Source organism: Oryzias melastigma, linkage group LG24 (assembly GCF_002922805.2).
Source record: "Oryzias melastigma strain HK-1 linkage group LG24, ASM292280v2, whole genome shotgun sequence".
Classification (NCBI taxonomy): Eukaryota; Metazoa; Chordata; class Actinopteri; order Beloniformes; family Adrianichthyidae; genus Oryzias; species Oryzias melastigma.
Genome location: NC_050535.1, coordinates 14,594,757 through 14,613,524, shown reverse-complemented (window position 1 = coordinate 14,613,524; position 18,768 = coordinate 14,594,757). Strand labels below are relative to the sequence as shown.

Genomic DNA, 18,768 nt, shown 5'->3' with positions numbered 1-18,768 from the left:
AAATATGTTACATTGTCATCCAACCCTTGTGTGACACTTTATAGCTAATTTTTAAAATATCAACTGAAATATGAAACAACTGTGTCTGTCAAATAGGCTAAGAGAATGTGTCTGTTTGCAAGAAATTAAATATCGAGAGCGACTATCGGACAAGACATGCTATCTACAACAAGCTAACTGGGTGTGGAAAAATTGACAGTAATTTTGTAGATTTTTTAGAATTTATTTACTTAAAAGCAATTAATAAAAAATGATTAAAAAAGGACGAAACACATGGTTTTAAAAAAGCTAGAATTTTCCAAGAGGCTGGACTTATCTGTGGTCCTCTGGTCACGATGACACTAAAAGCAGTAAAAACACTAAGAACTGTAAAAATGTACAAATTACATATATGTTAAAAGCTAATAAAATAAGGAGTAAAATAAGGAGATAAGCTGTACAATAAAATGCAATAAATACATTACAAATTTACAAAGAACAATGTGAAAAAATGAAAAGTTGAAATAAAATGTTTGTGAATAACTATTATCATGTTATATTATACAACAAAATTGAGTGCAGTCTCCTTTTGTTGGATTTGTAAATTAATTCATTAGTTTATTAAATGACTAGAATTTTAAAAAAAGCATACAAAATGAATAAATTTAAATACACACACCCATATAATCATACAAAGAAGTGAAAACATTGCATTAAAAAGCCACTCAATTTCTAGCAGCGTTTAAAAATGTGATGGGTCTGGGATAAACACTGATTTTTAATTGACTTGTCCTTGATATATTTGTTTTGTATCTTCTGCCTGAAGGCAGAAGTGTAAACAGAGAATGTCTGGGGTGGGATTAATCCTGTGAAATGTTTTCAGCTTTCCTGAGGCACTAGGAATTGTACAGTTCTTCTAGAGGTGGGAAAGGGCGACCAACGATCTTCTGGGCTGTGGAGATGACCCTCTGCACACCTCATGAAATAGTTCATTTGCACGTAATGTTATTGAATGGTTCAAGGAATGTTGGGCTTAATGGTTTTCACTTCACCAAATCTCTGCAAAAAAAATTTGGACGCTCCTGGTTCACCGTATGAAAATTCTGGAAATGAAAATTCGTAGCCATGTGTTCATCATGTTTATTTCTTCATCGCCTGCAGGTGTGAACTACCGAAAGCTGACTGATGAATCCTCTGACCCGTTGGCAACTCTGCAGCCCGTTCTGTCCAGCCAGAACGTGCTGTCCATCTCCAAACTCGTCAATCGGCTGCCTTTGCCGGGAGGCGGAGGGGCCACCGTTTCCCCCAGTGCAGTTCATGCAACATGGCTGCAGAAGCTGTTTTGGAAAGGAGACTCCCAGCTGCTCAAGAGACCCCCACAGAGCGACTCGGACTACCTGCATGCATACGACACGTGCGCAAAATACCTAGACCGGATGGTTCCTGCTGATGCCGTCGGCTTCCTGGACAGCATCACATTTTCTCCTGACGCAGTCGAAAAGGTTAGCGGGGGAACACGACATGAACTGCTGCACGGTAGGCCGAGGTAGAAACATTAGGATGTGAAAGAGGCTATTTGTTGCTTCTGTTGTAGTCTGAGGCTGGAGCAGGAGGGAGGTGAGCACAATTTGGTAACATTCATACAGTCTTGAAAGTGCCAAGCAGCCACCCAGACAGGATTCATGCTGCACATGAGAAAGGATGGTGTGGATTTTCCCTCACTACATCAAAATGTCACACTCCCCACTCTGTTCTCTGTTGTGTAGCTGCTGCTCCGAATCAATTTTTTTTCAGGAAGTCAAAAAGCTCCCTCCTAATTTTAGATATTCTGCTCACATCTAAACTCCAGGGCCTCCAAACACACATCATGACATATAAGGGAAATTATGAAATTTCCCTTGAAATGTCAGCCATATAATTACAACACTGTGAATAATTGTCCGCCAGTAGATTAAAGTGTCTTATCAATAGTAGCCCACTGTTCTTTTTTTTTTTTTTCCTCTCATAGTGGCACCCTGCCAACACCCTTCCCAGATCTTTCCTTTTCTTTTTCCATTTTGGCTTTATGGCTCCTCTTTTTCCCTGTGACTCTCAGAGGCTCGATTGATCCCTCTCTGCTTCAGACCCAATTAAACTCCAATTCCCAACAGGCACTGTTTCCCTCTGTGCCTTTAACATGCAGATTACCCTCATCGTCCTCTATTATTTCCTTCTTTTTTTCCCATTTTTTAACCGTCAGTAGAGGAGTCTTGTCCTGCTGGACCTTACCTGCTGTCACACTTTTCTTAAAATGTAATTTAATGGGAAACTACAGATGTGCTGTTTGTTGTTCATGCTGCAAAATAGATGCAATTGACTTTTAGCAAGTTGTCAGGATAACCCGAGCTCTATGCAGCCATTTATTTTTAAAACCCAAATAAAACATTTTGAAAAAACTGTTGGTGTTTAGCCAAAAAAATAGTAAAATGTCCGAAACTTTTTGCTTTTCTAAAATAAACTTAATTATTTTCAGCTGTTTTTTTTTTTAGGTTTCAAAACTAAAAATGTAAATTTCAAAACTTTTTTTTTTGTTTTAAATCTTTTTTTTTTTTTACTTTCAACTCTTTTTTTTTTCGTTTTCGAATCTGAAAATTTCAGTTTCAAAACTTTTGGCCCTGTTGGGGTGCGTTGGGGCGGGGCTAACACGAAGAACCAATCAAAACCAATGAGGGTCCATCCCGGTGCATTCACTGACTCCTAGAACTGTTATAATTACAGTCAGAAAATGGTTTTTGTGCGGGTGTAAAAAGCAGTTTTATCCTGTACAAATCGCGCCTCCAAGACGCCATTCTAGCCCCTTCAGAGTTAAAAGTTAAAAAAAATCATTTTTGAGTTTTGAAACCTAAAAAACAGAACATTTGAAGCTGAAAATAGTTAAGTTTATTTCAGAATAGCAAAAAGTTTTTTACATTTTGCATTTTTTTAATCAAACACCAACATTTTTTTCAAAATGTTTTATTTGGGTTTCAAATATTTATGGCCTCACAGTAGCTCCATAGAGCTCTGCTATCATCCTGTCCTGGTGGAGTTGTTGCTGAATATGAATCTATAAATCTTGACAGTTGGGATTTGGTTAAGAAAACACACTGCAGATACTGTTTCCATGTTTGATTGATTGTGACATTCAGTGTCTTGTTAAATATATGCAAGCTTTTCTTTTTCCTCATTTGGCTCAGTTTGACTCCAATCCATGGCTTAACTGGTTTTCCTCATCACAAGCGCGCCCCTGCCTCCTTTCTCACACTTTCATCGATTCTACCTCCTATCCAGCTGAGCGTCCAGGTGCGACTGGAGATGATAAAGCGAGCCACCAAAGCCCTGCGCCAGCTGAGCGAGAAGAGCAAGAAGAGAGGAGGCGACGGCTGCGGAGAGCAGGAAGGGACGGGCCCAGCAGGGATGACTTTTGATGAGGCGCTAGCGCACCTGCAGCAGTCTCAGGCCCACCTGGACACTCTGAGTCATGAGTTCATTCTGTCTCTCAGAGACAGCCAGCAGGTAGGCCCCATCTGCCACACGCTTAGACTGTTTTGGCTTTTCAACAGGAGAAAAAAGGCTTTTATAAGATCACACCTTAATTACATTTCAAGCAATGCCTCCAACCTAATTTCTTTATTATTTTTTTAATAGTAAAACTTGAAGTGATTTTGTAATAATATGGAGTTAGAAGTGGTTGTCACAGTGAGAATTTAGATGGTTACAAATGAGTAGTGGCAGCTGCAGAATTCAAGAGTGCTTAGAAATTATATAAAACAGATACTTCTGTTTTTGCCACATTATTGGCTTATTAAAAAAACCTAATACTTTGAGCAAAGTACGGCATATTCAAGTTTTTTTTGTTTTTTTATTTTGATGCCTATTAGATTGTACCAATCCTGAAAGGGTTAAAAGAAACCGACTGACTTTATTTACAATTTAATTATTAGTATTTTTTTCTTTCTCTTTTTCCTTAAATTTCTTTTGGATTAAATAATCTAAGTACCAGTATCTCAAAAATATTCATTGGTATATACCGGTAGTTTTTAGTACTAAGGACTGTGATCTTTAAAGTCGTGTTTTAGTGTTTATAACATGTTCTTGCAACATTTTTCTCATGATGAAGAATATATAAACAGAAAATTTAGTTTTTTTTTTATTCAAATCATTGTGAATCAGGAGCAAATTAAAAAATATAGGTTAATTGTGACGTATAAAATATGCTGGACAGCCACACGCTCCCTTCTCCCAGTCCTTAGTAATGTGGAAGGGAAGGGGGGCGGGGTTGCTCCGTTCCAACGATTGCCGTCTTACAGAAACTATGTCGTAGAAAACAACAGGTTTTTGGCAAAAAAAAAAAATCATTCTGTGCAGACCACTTAGAACACTTTGAAAATAGATTAAGAGATGATTGGAGTGGGAGTTTGTTTTGTTTAGCGTGATTGAATAATTTAGACAACAATGAGCATCTATTTGAGATAAATGTTAACATGCTGGACAAACATCTTTAGAAATGAAGTGAAACAGTAAAATAGCAGCTTTGAGTCATCCAGTTTTATGCAGCAAGAAGAATTTGATTAGATAATTATTCAAAAACACCAATTGTCATTTAGATTCTAATAATCCGGAGTGATTCTGACTGATCTGTCTTATAAAAATCATAAACAAGTGTAGCTTTTTTCTTGGTTTGGATGTTTTTCTCAGGTTTTCGTATAAAACCTTGAGGCAACCTCCACTATGAATGAGTATTTTATACCACCGCAGAGATGAAATCCTTCTTTAAAGCATTCTAATAGGTAGTTCAAACCTACAGTAATGCAGAGAAGAGCTGTGTAAAAGGCCTTTAACCATTTAATTCAGCTTTTTCAGAACATCTGTCACATTTTATTGGAAGGCGTTTGAGGTTTTGTGTGTGTATACACACAAGCGTATACATAAATATACACACACCTACAGTACTTGTGTGGGTGTATCTTTTTTGGCCTGTTCTGCTCCGCTGCACCCCTCCAAGCCTCGCTCGGACCAGCCAAGCGTATATTAATGTAAATCTATGGGCTGCTGCCTCAAATGAGCCCTGCCGTACGGACGTGCCGCTCGCACCGACGCTGTATCTCATTAAGCAAAGTCACTCCGACTTGCCCCCACTGTCCTGTGTGTAAACACCGAATGACTGTAGGGCAAGCCGAAGAGGACATAATGGTTTTGGTGAGCCCAGTGTTGCTATGCGACACAGACTTTGACCAAAACTGCTCTGGCCAAGATGATCATATTTAGCCCCGGTTTCATCTGTGTTTAGAGCCTCATGCCTCCCATAATCGACAAAACTACAACCATTACAGAGAAAAGCTTTAGGGTGGAGTCACAGGTGCCGGCTCACCCACTCCATCCTCTCTAATGGACTTTCTGCTCCTCCGTTAGAGAAAAAGTGATTGCATCCTTAGAGCTAGATAAAAAGGACACATAAGGGCAGATAGGTGTAGAAATATAGATAAAAGTAGCTCTGAGGCCCTATTTGACTCTACTGGGGTCATTTATCAGGAGAATGTCACCATTTTCAACCAGAGGTACACTGACCTGCCAATAGAACTGCAAATTGCACATTGTAGACATTGTATGTGATCTTATTGTACAATTTTGGTTTGTAGACAGTGAATTCCAAAACAGAAGAAGAATGGCTAACCAGCTAAAACTTCACCTAATAACACATTTTTGCAGAAATGAAGAAAAAAGTTGTTTTTTTTATGTGGAAATCAATAAATGACACCTAAAACCCCCCATGCAGATTTTTTTATTAAAAAAAAACGTTCCCTGTAGTGTTTTAATGATGATTGTGAAGTTTTTAACCAAAACCCCACAACCTAAATGTCTTAAAAACCCATTTTTCATGCTGATTTGAAGCCTCTGTTTCCATTGAGGGGGCGTGGCTTTTGGAGCTGAGCTGCTCCGCCCCTGAAAATTGATCATTGAAGAGAAAAAATTGCATGTCAGGAATTATACGACACACAAATGTTTATCCTGTTCACCCTGCGACCTAAGACGTGTCTTGGATTTTGGCCCCCTGTGCGATTGAGTTTGACACCCCTGCTTTAGACCATATAGTAACACACAATGTATAGAAAGATCAGCCTAAATATTTGTACAAGCATCATTCCAGGGTGTCGCAATAGTCTGTGAATTGCCTGAAACACAGAGAGAAAAACCCAACTCCCTGTGAAAAAAAACCTGCTCCTCCTCTCTCATCCTCAATGTTATGATGATTGAAGCAGAGAACCCTAAATTAAGAGCTCACTTTTAAAGCAATTGCAATCTCCAGTCATCATGTCCGTTGCATCTAATTGGCACATTACTCAAATTGCTACTTTTTTCATCAGAGAGGCATGTGTGAGTGGAGCTTCTGCACCTGCGTGAACCTCTGAGACCAGAACGGATAGAAAATAAAGCAAAATATTAACCAAACAGACTGCAACACTTATTTTAGAAATTTACACTAATCAAATATCTTTATTTGTATTTTGAATAAAAAAAAAACATAGTATACTGATAATTTGTTCTATATTTTACCAGAAAAAAGACAGCTTCTTCCAAAATATGTGTAAAAATGTATTTAATTTTAGACTTATGGTTAAAAATGTGAATTTCTTCATCAAAGTTTATGGTAGTTAATGATATACCATATATAATTATAATAAAACGGTTGCACTGGGTATGATTTGCATGGATTTTATTTTAATTAAAACATCAATTTCTCTTACATTACATTTATTTATCTTTTAATTACATTTTTGATGATGTTGTGAAACTGTTTCCCCACAATTATTAAAAAAGATATTTGAAATTGAGAAACGTAATCTAAAGATGACCAACATTTAGGGAAAAGATCGAATTTGTTTTAGTCAAACTAATAATAATAATCATAATTAATAGTCGAGGACTATTTCAATATATTTTTACCAATAATTCTATTGAGTAACAGTTTAGTAATGTCCACATTTTATTAAATCATTTTGTGTTTTTTGTTTATCATTTAAATAATATAATAATGACTTTTTATTTTTTAATATGTTTTTCATTTGATTACATCATAGTCGAATACGTTTTATTCTAATATAAATTTGACAGATATTCGTAATGTTAGATATTGATGTCTTTATTTGTCTTAAATTATATTTTTAAAAATATTAGTGATTTTAATTCTTCTTTTCCATTGCAGGAACAGCTTCGCAGTTACTCCGAACTCTACGACTTGTCTCGTTCCGACAGGTCAAAGGTTTGTGAGCTAGCAGTAACCATGGTGACGGATGGACAGCCTTTGGGTCGGATAAGAGAGCTGCTGAACGTCGCTGTTGGACGCCACGACCTGTCCGTCAAAAGCGTCCTTCAGGAGGCAGTGAGGAGGGTCGTAGCAGCTCTCAGGTAGTATCTCTGGAGCATGCACACGTTTCTTCCCTGTTAGGATTTCTAGGCGCTGTAGTTTTGGCCAGACTACCGCTGCCGTCTGCACCTAAATAACTTCTGTCATGCTCTATTATATATGAACAATGACTCAATTATTCCCAGCAGTGCACTAAAAGTAGCTAAGTGCACATTTTTAAATAGACTTTTCACTTTTAGCAGGGAAAAAAAAAAAAAAATTGGCTTCAGAAGCAGAAGTTATTAGCCTCATTTGTGTTAAGGACCAGAGGCTGCAAGGAAACTGCTGGCTCGGCTTTCTGTTAAAAAGTAAACCTACTAATGCATCTGAAGCTCAGTAATTAACAAGTTGTTTATGTAAATTACACAGTGTACATAAACAAACTTGCCCAAAGGAGTTATATGTATGGAAGAATATGAGAAAAAAATATTTCAATTTCATTGTTTTTAATGTTTTAAAGACTCACTCCGATGAAAACTGTGTTTTTAAAATGTTTTTGTGCCATTTTTCAGATGATGGAGGACAAATATAAAGAAACTTACGCTTTTTGAATATTTATTTATTAAAATAAAATAGTTTATCAAAATGCGCCGGACGGCCTTGCTCCAAGCCACGTGTTAAAGTTAAAGTCCGGCCCTCCAGAGCATTTTATTTTATTGTTATTAATGGCCAGATGTTATCTTGTGCTTATTCTTAACTTGTATAATTTTGACAAAATATATTTTTTATAGAGAGTAAAATATTAAAAGCTATTTAAGGTTTAAGTTGATGTATTCTGGAATAATATTCCTGCTTTTTTATTATTCTGTCATTATGTTAAAAGGTCATGGTTTTAAAGTTTTCAAAATTGGCATTATGCCAGCTTTTTGGACTATTTTGGCATTTACTAACATTTGTTTGGCTATTTTGGAGTTAAGCTTATATTTCAGCTACGTGTTAGCTGTTTTGGCTAATTTAGGTTTTTTTTGGCGGTTTTAGATTTACGTTAATATTTGCTTGCTAGCGGTTTTGGCTAATTTAGGATCTTTTTTTTTCTTTTTTTTTGGCAATTTTGAAGTTTAGCTATTTTTTTGCTACATGCTAGCTGTTTTGGCTAATCTAAGTTTTTTTGTGGCTAATTTGGCACTTAGCTAATCTTTTAGCTGTCTATCAGCTTCAGCGTTTTCAGCTATCAGTGTTTTCAGATATCAGCTTCAGCATCTTCAGCTATCAGCTTCAGCATCTTCAGCTATCAGCACTAGCATTTTCAGCAGCCAAATTCAGCTTACAGCTTTCTCTCTTGCATTATCGCAGGTAATGCTGTATATCTAGTTCATAATAATGTTAAAGAGTTACAGTTTTAAAGTTTTAAAAATGTAGTTTTAGGGTGTTCAATAAATGTTTATCCTGTTCGGCCCGTGACCTAAAATGTGTTTTGGATTTTGGCCCCTTGTGCGATTGTGTTTGACACACCTGCTCCAAGCACTCAGCAACAGGGAAGGGATGAGGGGGCGGGCTTGCTCCATGCCAACGGCCACGCCCACAACTCAAAAACTAATTTGCGGCTCTGCAGGGGCGCGCGGATCGCACCATTAAGTTATGTCACATGACTCGTTTAGCCCATGGTCCGCCACCTACAGCTGGAAGAGGCTTGGAGCGAATCTCGCATGTCTTGTTCTAGGATTTGTCTTTCTCTTTTCTGAAACAATTGTCGTATAGTTCCAGTTGGGCTCAAACTACTATTATTAATTTGTCCTCCATGATCAATTTTCAAACGGTCTGTGCATCGAAGAGGGCGTCATCCTTTCGTCACTACCAAATCCGATTGGTCAAAGTTTAATTAGTTGGACTTTCAAAGCACGTTGAAGATGAAAACGGTCGTAGACACTACCGTAGCTTTGCGTAAACGTAAGGGAATTGAAAGTGGAACCCTGAAACGCTCATTTATACACATTTACAAAGACTTTTTATTGGGAGTGGTCACTTGTTGCCGAAAATGTAATCTGTCAAGTGATCTACTTAGAAGTACACACTAATAAAAAAAATATATATAGAAATAATTTATTGTTTTTGAGGTCAAACTAGATCCTTACTCCAGCAGATTCCCTTATAGACGTTGATAATCCCATATTTGAGGCTAGAATATTGTAAAAAAAAAAAAAAAAATCTTTTATTTTTTCTGCACCGCTTTTTGCGGCCCCATTTCAGTGTCACACACACGCGACCCAGAAAAAGGAACATGTGAGCCGGGTGTCTCCAAGACGCTATGCTGTACGCTGCACTCGTCCTATTATGGAGTCGTATAGAAAATCTTCCTACAGCATTTCCAGAAAGTTTTATTTTATAGGACTAGCTGTGACCTACTTTTTGGATGCTCGTCATCTAATAAAAATGCATAAAAACTGGTGAAGTTCTCTGCTTAGGGGTGAGGTTTTTGGCGAAAAAGGGCTTCAGAAGCTGCCTGTGGGAGTTGAACTCGCAGCTGTAAAAGACAAGAAGCCGTGATTCAACATGTCAGCAGAGCCACATGCAACATAAACGGAAATTGTGTGACTCTGCAGTCACCTACATACACCTGAGTGGAAAGCAACATTATGATTACACTGGCTTTGAAGGGCTTTTTTTTTTCCTGTTTTGCTGCTGACACCGACAGAGTCAGTGGGTTTTACTGACAGAGCCAGATATCATCGGTCCATCTGATCGACCTGATAAACGAGCACCAATCACCTTGATTATATTCCTGCCTCATTTCCTGCTTTTTTAACGGCTGCTCAATGGTGCGTTATGCTGACAAATGGCACCCGCAGAAAAGGCTCATGCTCGCCACCGGAGCCCCACTCATTTGTATTCCTGCGCACATGCAAGGCACTCCTCTGTAACGAAAGCACGCACACGCTCCGTCGTGCATGCACACTTTTCATCCCCCTTTTCTCTGATTCATTATCTTCCCATAATTAATGCAGCCTGACACAGATGTTCCCGAGCAGATCTCATTCAGCAAGTGCACGGACTTGCATGTCTCAGTGGTCGGGACACATACAGAGGGTTCAGCATGTATTCACAGGAGGTTTTCCTTCCCTTGTGCACACATTTTGGAGCTCTTATATAGGAGAAGGCCTCACAAACCGCCTCTGTTTGTGTGTGTGTGTTTCTATTGTTGCAGGGCTTTCCTGAAGCATTGTGTTTGGCAGTTAAGAATGAGCCGGTCTTGTGCTGGGCTCTCTCGGAAAGCCTCTCGGTGTGGTGCAGCAGGCGTACCTTAGCCTCGCACTAATGGCCATCTTTTGTATCTGTCATAACCGCTCTGTGTTTGTGTGCTCTGCGCAGAGGAACCGAAATGCAATCAAGAAATTTGCTGTCTCATCTTCCCGCCTTTTGTGGGATCGTTTGTATGTTAACGGACAGTGCGCGAGCATTGTTTGTATGCGCCAGGGCACCTGTTTGTGTTTGTGTGCGCCGGGTATACAATCCCAGCAGCAGAGTGGAGCTGAGCTGCAGGGAAATTGCATTTTTTTTTTCTTTTTTTGTGTCCTTGTGAGACAAAGTCCTACAGCAAACAAGACGCACACAAGAACTGCAGAAACGTGGGGAAAAACGCCTTTATTGCTCAATAATTTACAATCACTAATAAAAACTAGAAAAGTTGCATTATCTGTGATAGTGCTTGTGTGAATGCTTTTTGCTGAAAGTAGTCGAAGATGCTGAAGCTTTTTGCTGAAAATGGTGAAGCAATTTAATTGCTGAAGGGATTTGCTGAAAATGCAACATCTATTTGCAAAATGTTTCAAATTTGCTAAAAGAAAAAGAGATCAATGGTTCTTAATGGGATTTTTTCCTGGTTAAATAATGGTTAAATAAAAATTTGTTATGAAACTATATAAGTGCTGAAGTTGACTTATATTTGTGAAAGAATTGTAGTAAAATTGCTTAAAAATCCCCAATACAGGTCAATTTTACAAAAATATTTACTGTTTTGCTTAAATATGAGCTGAACTCCAAGTTAGCTCACAAAAAGCTTAGTTTTTTGGCTCAAATGGGCTAAAAATGTCCTGCTCAAATTAGCCAAAAAAGCAACATTGTTGCTTAAATACTAGTTTAATTCAAAATAGCTGAAAATTCCCCAGTAAACTAAATTAGTCAAAAACGTTAGCCTGTTGCTAAATTAGAAGCTGAAGTCCAAACAAGCCTCAAAAAGCCCAGCAGGTGACAAATTAGTCAAAAACATTAGCATGTTGCTTAAACAGCAGTTAAACTCTAAATTAGCCTAAAAAAACAGTAGAAAACAAATTAGCCAAAAACGTTAACATGTTGCTAAATTAGAAGCTGAAGTCCACACAAGCTTTAAAAAAAACCCAGTAGGTGACAAATTAGTCAAAAACATTAGCATGTTGCTAAAATATTAGCTAAACTCTAAATTAGCCTAAAAACCCCAGTAGAAAACAAATTAGCCAAAAACGTTAGCATGTTGCTAAATTATTAGGTCAATTTTCTTTATACACCACCTTTATTTTACAAAATAAAGGTGGTGTAGTTTCGGTTGTGCTGGTTAAAGTGAAGTTAGCAGGTAGTCTTTCAAATTGAAAATACAGAGGCAAATTCAAAAGTAGTTTTAGGCCCTTGAAGGGTTCAAAATAAACATTCTAAATGTACAATATTGCATGGGATTTCATACTTTGATTATTTGCAGATATTAGTGGCTGTTAAATAATGTAACTACAAAAAAATAAATAAAATAAAAGTAATTGTGATTAATTTTTTTCCAGGTTTGTTATTAATTAGTATTTTTTTAATCAATTCCCGACCCTATTATTCAGATTTTTTTTACATAAATAACAGTTTTTCCTCCCTTTGAGACTTTATTTTTCACAAACATTGTCTCTTTAGAAGAAGGTTTTTGATTTTTTTTGTAATTCTTGCTCATTCTTTGTCCCCCGACATAAGGGTAATTTAAAAATCTTATCTTAATTAGCACATTGTGTACGATGATTGTATTGATGCGGTTTGTTTTTTCAGTGGAGACCCAGGCGCCCTGACAAATTACTCACAACCTCTCAAGGTGCTGGAGGCCATGGTGACTGCCGTGCACAACAATGTGCAGAGTGGGTATGTGCACATTTCCCCCCCATTCTTTTCTGCCCCCAGCAAATGTCAGATAACAGTGTTTCTTATCTGTTCTTTTCTCCTGAATTCAAAATTAACACTGGGTATTAAATGCCAAACCATACCTGATAAGTTAAGGTTATCAGAAAATTAACAAAGACAAGGAGGAAAAAGTTTTTGTATATTTACTTTTCATTTGAATTTTTTCCCATTTTTCAAGAATTAAAATGTCAAAAAAATCGTCTTTGTGATTAACCGAACTCAACCTTTGCATCATCTTCTTTATCTCTTCGTCACTTTTTGGGTCTGACCGCCATCTCTCTCAATCCTCCACTCCCAGAGATAATGCAGTGACTTCAGACGACCTCCTGGCTTGGCTGCGGCCGTTCTGCGGTGACCCGGCTCTCGCCGTGAAGCCTCGCATCGATGTTCTGCAAATCCTGGAGAGTAACTTCAGCCTCCAAGACAGCGATGTTCGTCTTCTGCTGCTTTACAGAACTCAAGCTGTGCTCAAAGACAAAGAGGTAACTAAAGAAAAAAGGATTACTAACTTTAGATTTCTTCTGCTCCTTTCCGTATGTTTTTCAGCACGTAAAGACTCAATCACACTTTCAGTGATTTCAGCAATCTTGGTATCAACATGTTCAGCTTGTTCTGGACATTATTGCTTATTTTTTTGGTTTCATAAAATTTATAGTTTTTGAAATACTGAGCAAAATATACCCCATAAGAAGATTGAGAACTTTTTCAAATTCTGTATTTTTAAGTAGATTGCAACAAGCATTTATATTTATTTATATACATTTTTTTTTTTATTGGTTATGTTTTCATCTTTTATAGTAATTTAAAAAAAAGGCATTGAGCTGTTATATTAGCATAATGCTAGCTCATTTCGGTAATATGACATCTACTGAAGTTTTTTGGGTAATTTGGAGTTTAGCTAATATTTTAGCAACAGGCTAACGTTTTTGACTGTTTTGGTTTAGTGAGGAATTTTAGGCTATGTTGGAGTTTAGCTAATATTTTAGCAATATCCTAGCTTCTTTTTTGCTAATTTAATAAATATAAAATATAATAATAAAAGGCAGGAATATTATTCCAGAATAAATCAACTTAAACATTAAATAACTTTTTATATTTTACTCTCCATAAAAATACATTGTGCCAAAATTATAAAAGTAATAAATAAGCGCAAGATAACATCGGACCATTAATAGCAATAAAAAAATTTAAAAAAAGATCTGGAGGGCCAGATATAATCACCCAGAGGGCCGGATCCGGCCCCTGGGCCATGACTTTGACACTTTCTCTACCACAAGGGCACTGAGAGTTCAGCATCAAGTCCAGGAGAAATGACGCAGAAATTAATTTATCAATTTAAGACTGATTCTCCTTAAAATCTGCTTTTCATAAAAAGTCTATATATTTAAGCGCACATATGAAAAAGTGTCGTCACCCCTGTATTGAATGCTAAAATTAATCTTATAAAAAGAATTTAAAAAAAGCAGAAATGTGTTGCAGGGACCCTGCTGGGCCGCATAATTATGGTCAGACTTGCCCAAACTTGCATAAAATAATTGTTTACTAAAAAAAAAAAAAAAAAATGAAGAAAAGGTCATACTTTTCTTTGTATTGAAGTTCAGTGATTCCAAAAAAGTGGATCTTAGTTACAGTTATGTGACTTAATTGCTTCTATAGAGTGGATTTACTCATTTTAATAATAACATTAATTTAATTTAATCCCAGTTTTTTTCTTTACAACTGTCGCCATATTGGATGAATAGATCATTTGAAGGCGCTGATCAAACAGCACTTTATGCTTTATGCATTGATTATGTTGTGGGATCATATCTGACTGCTAATACTGCAGAAAGGTTCCTATTATTCCGCTGTGTGCATCCACTTTGCTTTAAAACTGTTTATCAAGCTTATTGATTCTTTTCCTTTTTTTCCCCTCTTGTAACATGTAAATAAAAACACAAGCAGCAATGATTATCTGTAATCTTTTTCAAATCCTAACGATATTTGTGCTGGAGTGTCTGTTTGCACGGCTGCTCTGCCCTCTGTTCTCCCCCTCTGGAGAAACAAACAATTGAGCGGCTAGTCATTAAGATATCTCATTGACTAATTCATGGTCCAAGCTGGTTAATTAATGTGTAAATGCATGCGCGCTGCCACGGGCAATTGTCAATGCAGGTAGACAGGTGTGTGGGCCTATACTCTTTAACTAATTGGCTGAACTCCTGACATTTGGCGGCCGCCGATGAAATACTCGCACAGATATACGCGGCTGCTCTTAAAGCGGAGTACATCCAAGAGATCTGTTAATTAATACTCTATAGGAAGTCATGCTGTAAGAATGGGATCAAATGAAGTTTTCATCTTTTCTTGTGGCTCCTAAACCAAGCAAATAGAATTTTCTTGTGTTTATTTCTTTCATCTGCTAGCAGGGGTCGTAGGATGAAAGACTTTTTGCGTCTTTCCCTCACGTGAGCGCTCGTAGCCATCACACTCAGTCTCTTATTCATTACTTTTTGCCTTTTAATTGGAGCGACTCCTCATTCTGTCAACGGCTCAGCTGAAAGCAGTGGTTAATCACACTGACTGGCGCCACCCACCAGCGGAGTGGGCCATGAAGCCACATGAGGGAGAGCCACTAACCTGCTACCTGATCATGTTGGCTTACAGAAAGAAAATAAAGGGTTAAATGAAGGAGGATGAAGGACAGGACTTCCTCTTCCATCCCTGTCTGCTTTTTCTTTTTTTCTTTTTTTTTTAATCAGCACAACTTCCTCCTAAAAGCGTCCACTAGGAGGCAAATTGGGTGAATCTGCATTAATTCAATAAACTCTCCACATATTCCTGAATAATTCATTTTACTGTCCTAATCATCGCTGAACACTTCCCCGTATTTACACACCTTAAGGGGGTTGGAAAATTTTTTAAATTACCTGACACATATCTGCAATTTGTTTGGATTGTTGTGCGGACATCCTCAACATTTCTATCTGATTGGCCTGGACATCCAAAGGTTCTGAAGTCTGGAGAGTGTCAGGAATGTTCTGGGAACCTTTTGGAAAGCCATATGGAAGGTTACAGATGGTTGTCTCTAACCAGAAATGTGAGACGCATTCAAGAACGTGCGAAATGCCAGTTCTTGAACATACATTAGCCCACGGTATTCACATTGGACAAGCAAGGATGGGCTTCTGCCTCTATTTTTATTGCTCACTAGCACATGTCTGGTGCAAATTTAAATACAAAATCTTTCACGTAGTGTAACTTTTTAACCGTTAACACGATCAACATAATTCAAGCAAATTTGTAGGTAAAATTCCTGTTGTCTGGATCTGGACCCAGATGTTGGGTCATGCGGACTCAGATGTTGGGTCATGCGGACTCAGATGTCGGGTCAGGCGGACCTAAATGTTGGGGTTGTCCTGACCTAGTTGTTGGGTCATGCGGATCCAGGTTTTGGGTAATGAGGACCCAGGTATTGGGTCATGCGGATCCAGTTGCTGGGTCATCCAGACCCAGTAGCTGGGTCGTGTAGACCCAGATGTTGGGTCCACATGACTCAACATCTGGGTCCGGATCTGGTCTGCTGTCCACCAGTTAGTGACCCCTAACATAGAAAATATTCATATTTATAATAGCAAGATTAGCATAGATCTAAATCAGTCTCTTATTTTTCTAAAGACTTTGTGGCTCCTACTCCATTGCGGTCAGTAAGAAATCGACCTGGATGGCCTTTTGAGCGTTGAAAGTTGGAGACCCTTGACATAGAACTTTCATTGGAAGTGGTCAGCACCCTGCTGGTTTTTCCCAAACCCCGTTCTACCTGCTGCTATTCACCTGAGTCAAGTATGTTTTGATCGTAACAGCTATAGTTGGTTGACAAAAAATAATGCACTGGCTTATAGTTTGACACTTACTATCTCTACATTTCTTGACCATTTACCAACACTCTCCCAGGTAGGTCTTGAAGTATCACACACATATTCCTAGTATTGTTTTAGAAATCAGTGCTAGACACAAGAAGAATCCCAAAATGACATATTTTCCTTCCAAAGCCATAGACAGAGTCTGAATGTCTTTAGTCACAGAAACATCTATTCTATTAGTATTTCATTTGTACTTCACAAACACCAGACAAATAAGTTAACACGTGCTTCGTCTTCCATAACCAACCTGCTGCCAGATCCCATTTTTTAAACTGAACTGATAACACCAGTGGGGTTAAAGTTGGTGTTGAGCCCATATTTCTCTGAACCTGCTGTTCTTATCAAGCTGTCTAATTAACACTGCATCTACTATCGTGAGCAGCTGTGAAACAGAGACAGCTTTTCCCAGACAGACTCGGTGGCGGTGAAACTCTCAAAGTCTTGGCCTCTAATGATTCTTTGTAAATGCGCTTCATCGAAGACTCTTAAATTCTACTAAGAAAACTATACAAATTATTATACATTAGAAAACATATATATTATTATTATAAATAAATATGTTGCTTTTTAACCAGTTTGTTTGTATTTTTTATATTTATATTTTTTTATTTTCATTAATATTTTGACTTTGTATTAATGTTTTGAGATCTTAACGTGCGACCCCTTGTTTGACTGCGATCATGTTAAGGTCTAATATAAATATATAAACTTAAACTTGAACTTCTTTAATTATATAAATATAAACACAAAGTAAATGTTTGTTAAAACTTTTAGCTTAGTGTCACTATGGAAGTCTGTTATCTTAACATCGTACAAATGTAATTTTAGAGCTTTAAATTGTAGGTTGTAAGATCACAAACAAAAAATATGGTTTTTGTTTGACATTTCTTTGGATAGTTCGTTGATGTGGCAATATTACATCATTTTATTTATTATTTAAAAAGAGTATTTAAAAAATGTCCACATCCAATGAACCACAGGAAAAATAAAAATCCTAGATGTTCTTGTAGTTATAAGATCACCATTTATCCCAATCCTTAAAAGTTTTGCATGTTTTCAAATATAAACAGTTGGACAGCCCAAGCTTTGATCTGTTTTGAGGCTGTTCTCATTAAAAAGGCGATACAACGTTGACATGTTGCAGACTTTTTCATCAGTCAAACATATTTAAAAAAATGTAGCCACATGGGAAAATTTAAGCATGCAATATGTCTTCTAACCATCACATTTCCATAGTTAATGCCAACAAACGGAAGGACTAGAACTGCTTTCTTTCACATGGACCACACTGTTAAACAAAGACAAATCCACCGTGATATTTGCCTTCCATGACCTTAGAATTCTCCTGAAATGTCTTGGAAAGTTGATATTTTTTTTTTACCAGTTTTCTTTCATGGTGCTTCAGGACAATCTGCAGCTGTATTCACAGGACCATCAAGCTGCTTGGAAATGGTCTTACAGCCTTTACCTTCCCTTTAATTGTGTGAATGCTTGTATAATGATTCTCCTGCACCTTTCTGTACGTTTTCGGCACGTAAAACTCAATCACACTTTCAGCGATTTCAGCAGTATTGGTGTCAAAACGTTCAGGACATTACTGCTTGTATTTTTGGCATTCAGAAACTTTATAGTCTTTTAGATATTTAGCAAAATATGCCTCATAGAAAATGAGTAGGAAAGTCTTCAAATTTAGTATTTTTTAGTAGATTAGCAACAGGCCTGTAAATATATTCATGGGGTATGTTTTAAACTTTTATATACATTTTAAAAAAAATTGAGTTTTTGGCTAATTTGTCATCTACTGGGGTTTTTAGGCTAATTTAGAGTTTAGCTTCTATTTTAGCAACAGGCTAAATTTTTGGCTAATTTAGTTTACCGAGGATGATTTTTAGGCTATTTTAAAGTTTAACTAGTATTCAAGCAATGAACTAGCTTTTTTGGGCTATTTGGCATTTTCTAAGGTTCTTGGGGGGGGGAGTGTTATCTACTGGGTGTTTTATGCTAATTTGTAGTTTAGCCAATATTTTAGCAACATGCTAACGTTAATTGCTAATTTGTTACCTACTGAGGTTTATATAGGCCAATTTAGAATTTAACTTCTATGTAGCAACAAGCTAACATTTTTGACTAATTTAGTTTCCTGGGGAATTTTAGTTTAGTTAGAAGTTTACCTAATATTTTAGCAACATGCTAACATTTTTGGCGAATTTGTTATCCACCTGGCTTTTAGGCTAATTTGGAGTTTAGCTTCTATTTTAGCAACAGGCTAACATTTTTGGCTAATTTAGTTTAATGAGGAGGATTTTTAGGCTATTTTAGAGTTTAACTAGTATTCAAGCAATG

General features: G+C 37.2%; 1 protein-coding gene across 1 annotated transcript in view; it reads left to right on the top strand.

Annotated features, from left to right (window-relative positions):
- Nucleotides 1–18,768, top strand: part of nbas (NBAS subunit of NRZ tethering complex) — a gene marked incomplete in the record, with an annotated part of 171,345 nt that overhangs the window by 118,217 nt on the left and 34,360 nt on the right. Inside the window, 5 exon segments of the mRNA XM_024290805.2 lie at nt 1,141–1,481; nt 3,289–3,513; nt 7,202–7,404; nt 12,395–12,484; nt 12,822–13,005. Coding sequence (XP_024146573.1) covers nt 1,141–1,481; nt 3,289–3,513; nt 7,202–7,404; nt 12,395–12,484; nt 12,822–13,005 — 1,043 coding nt within the window.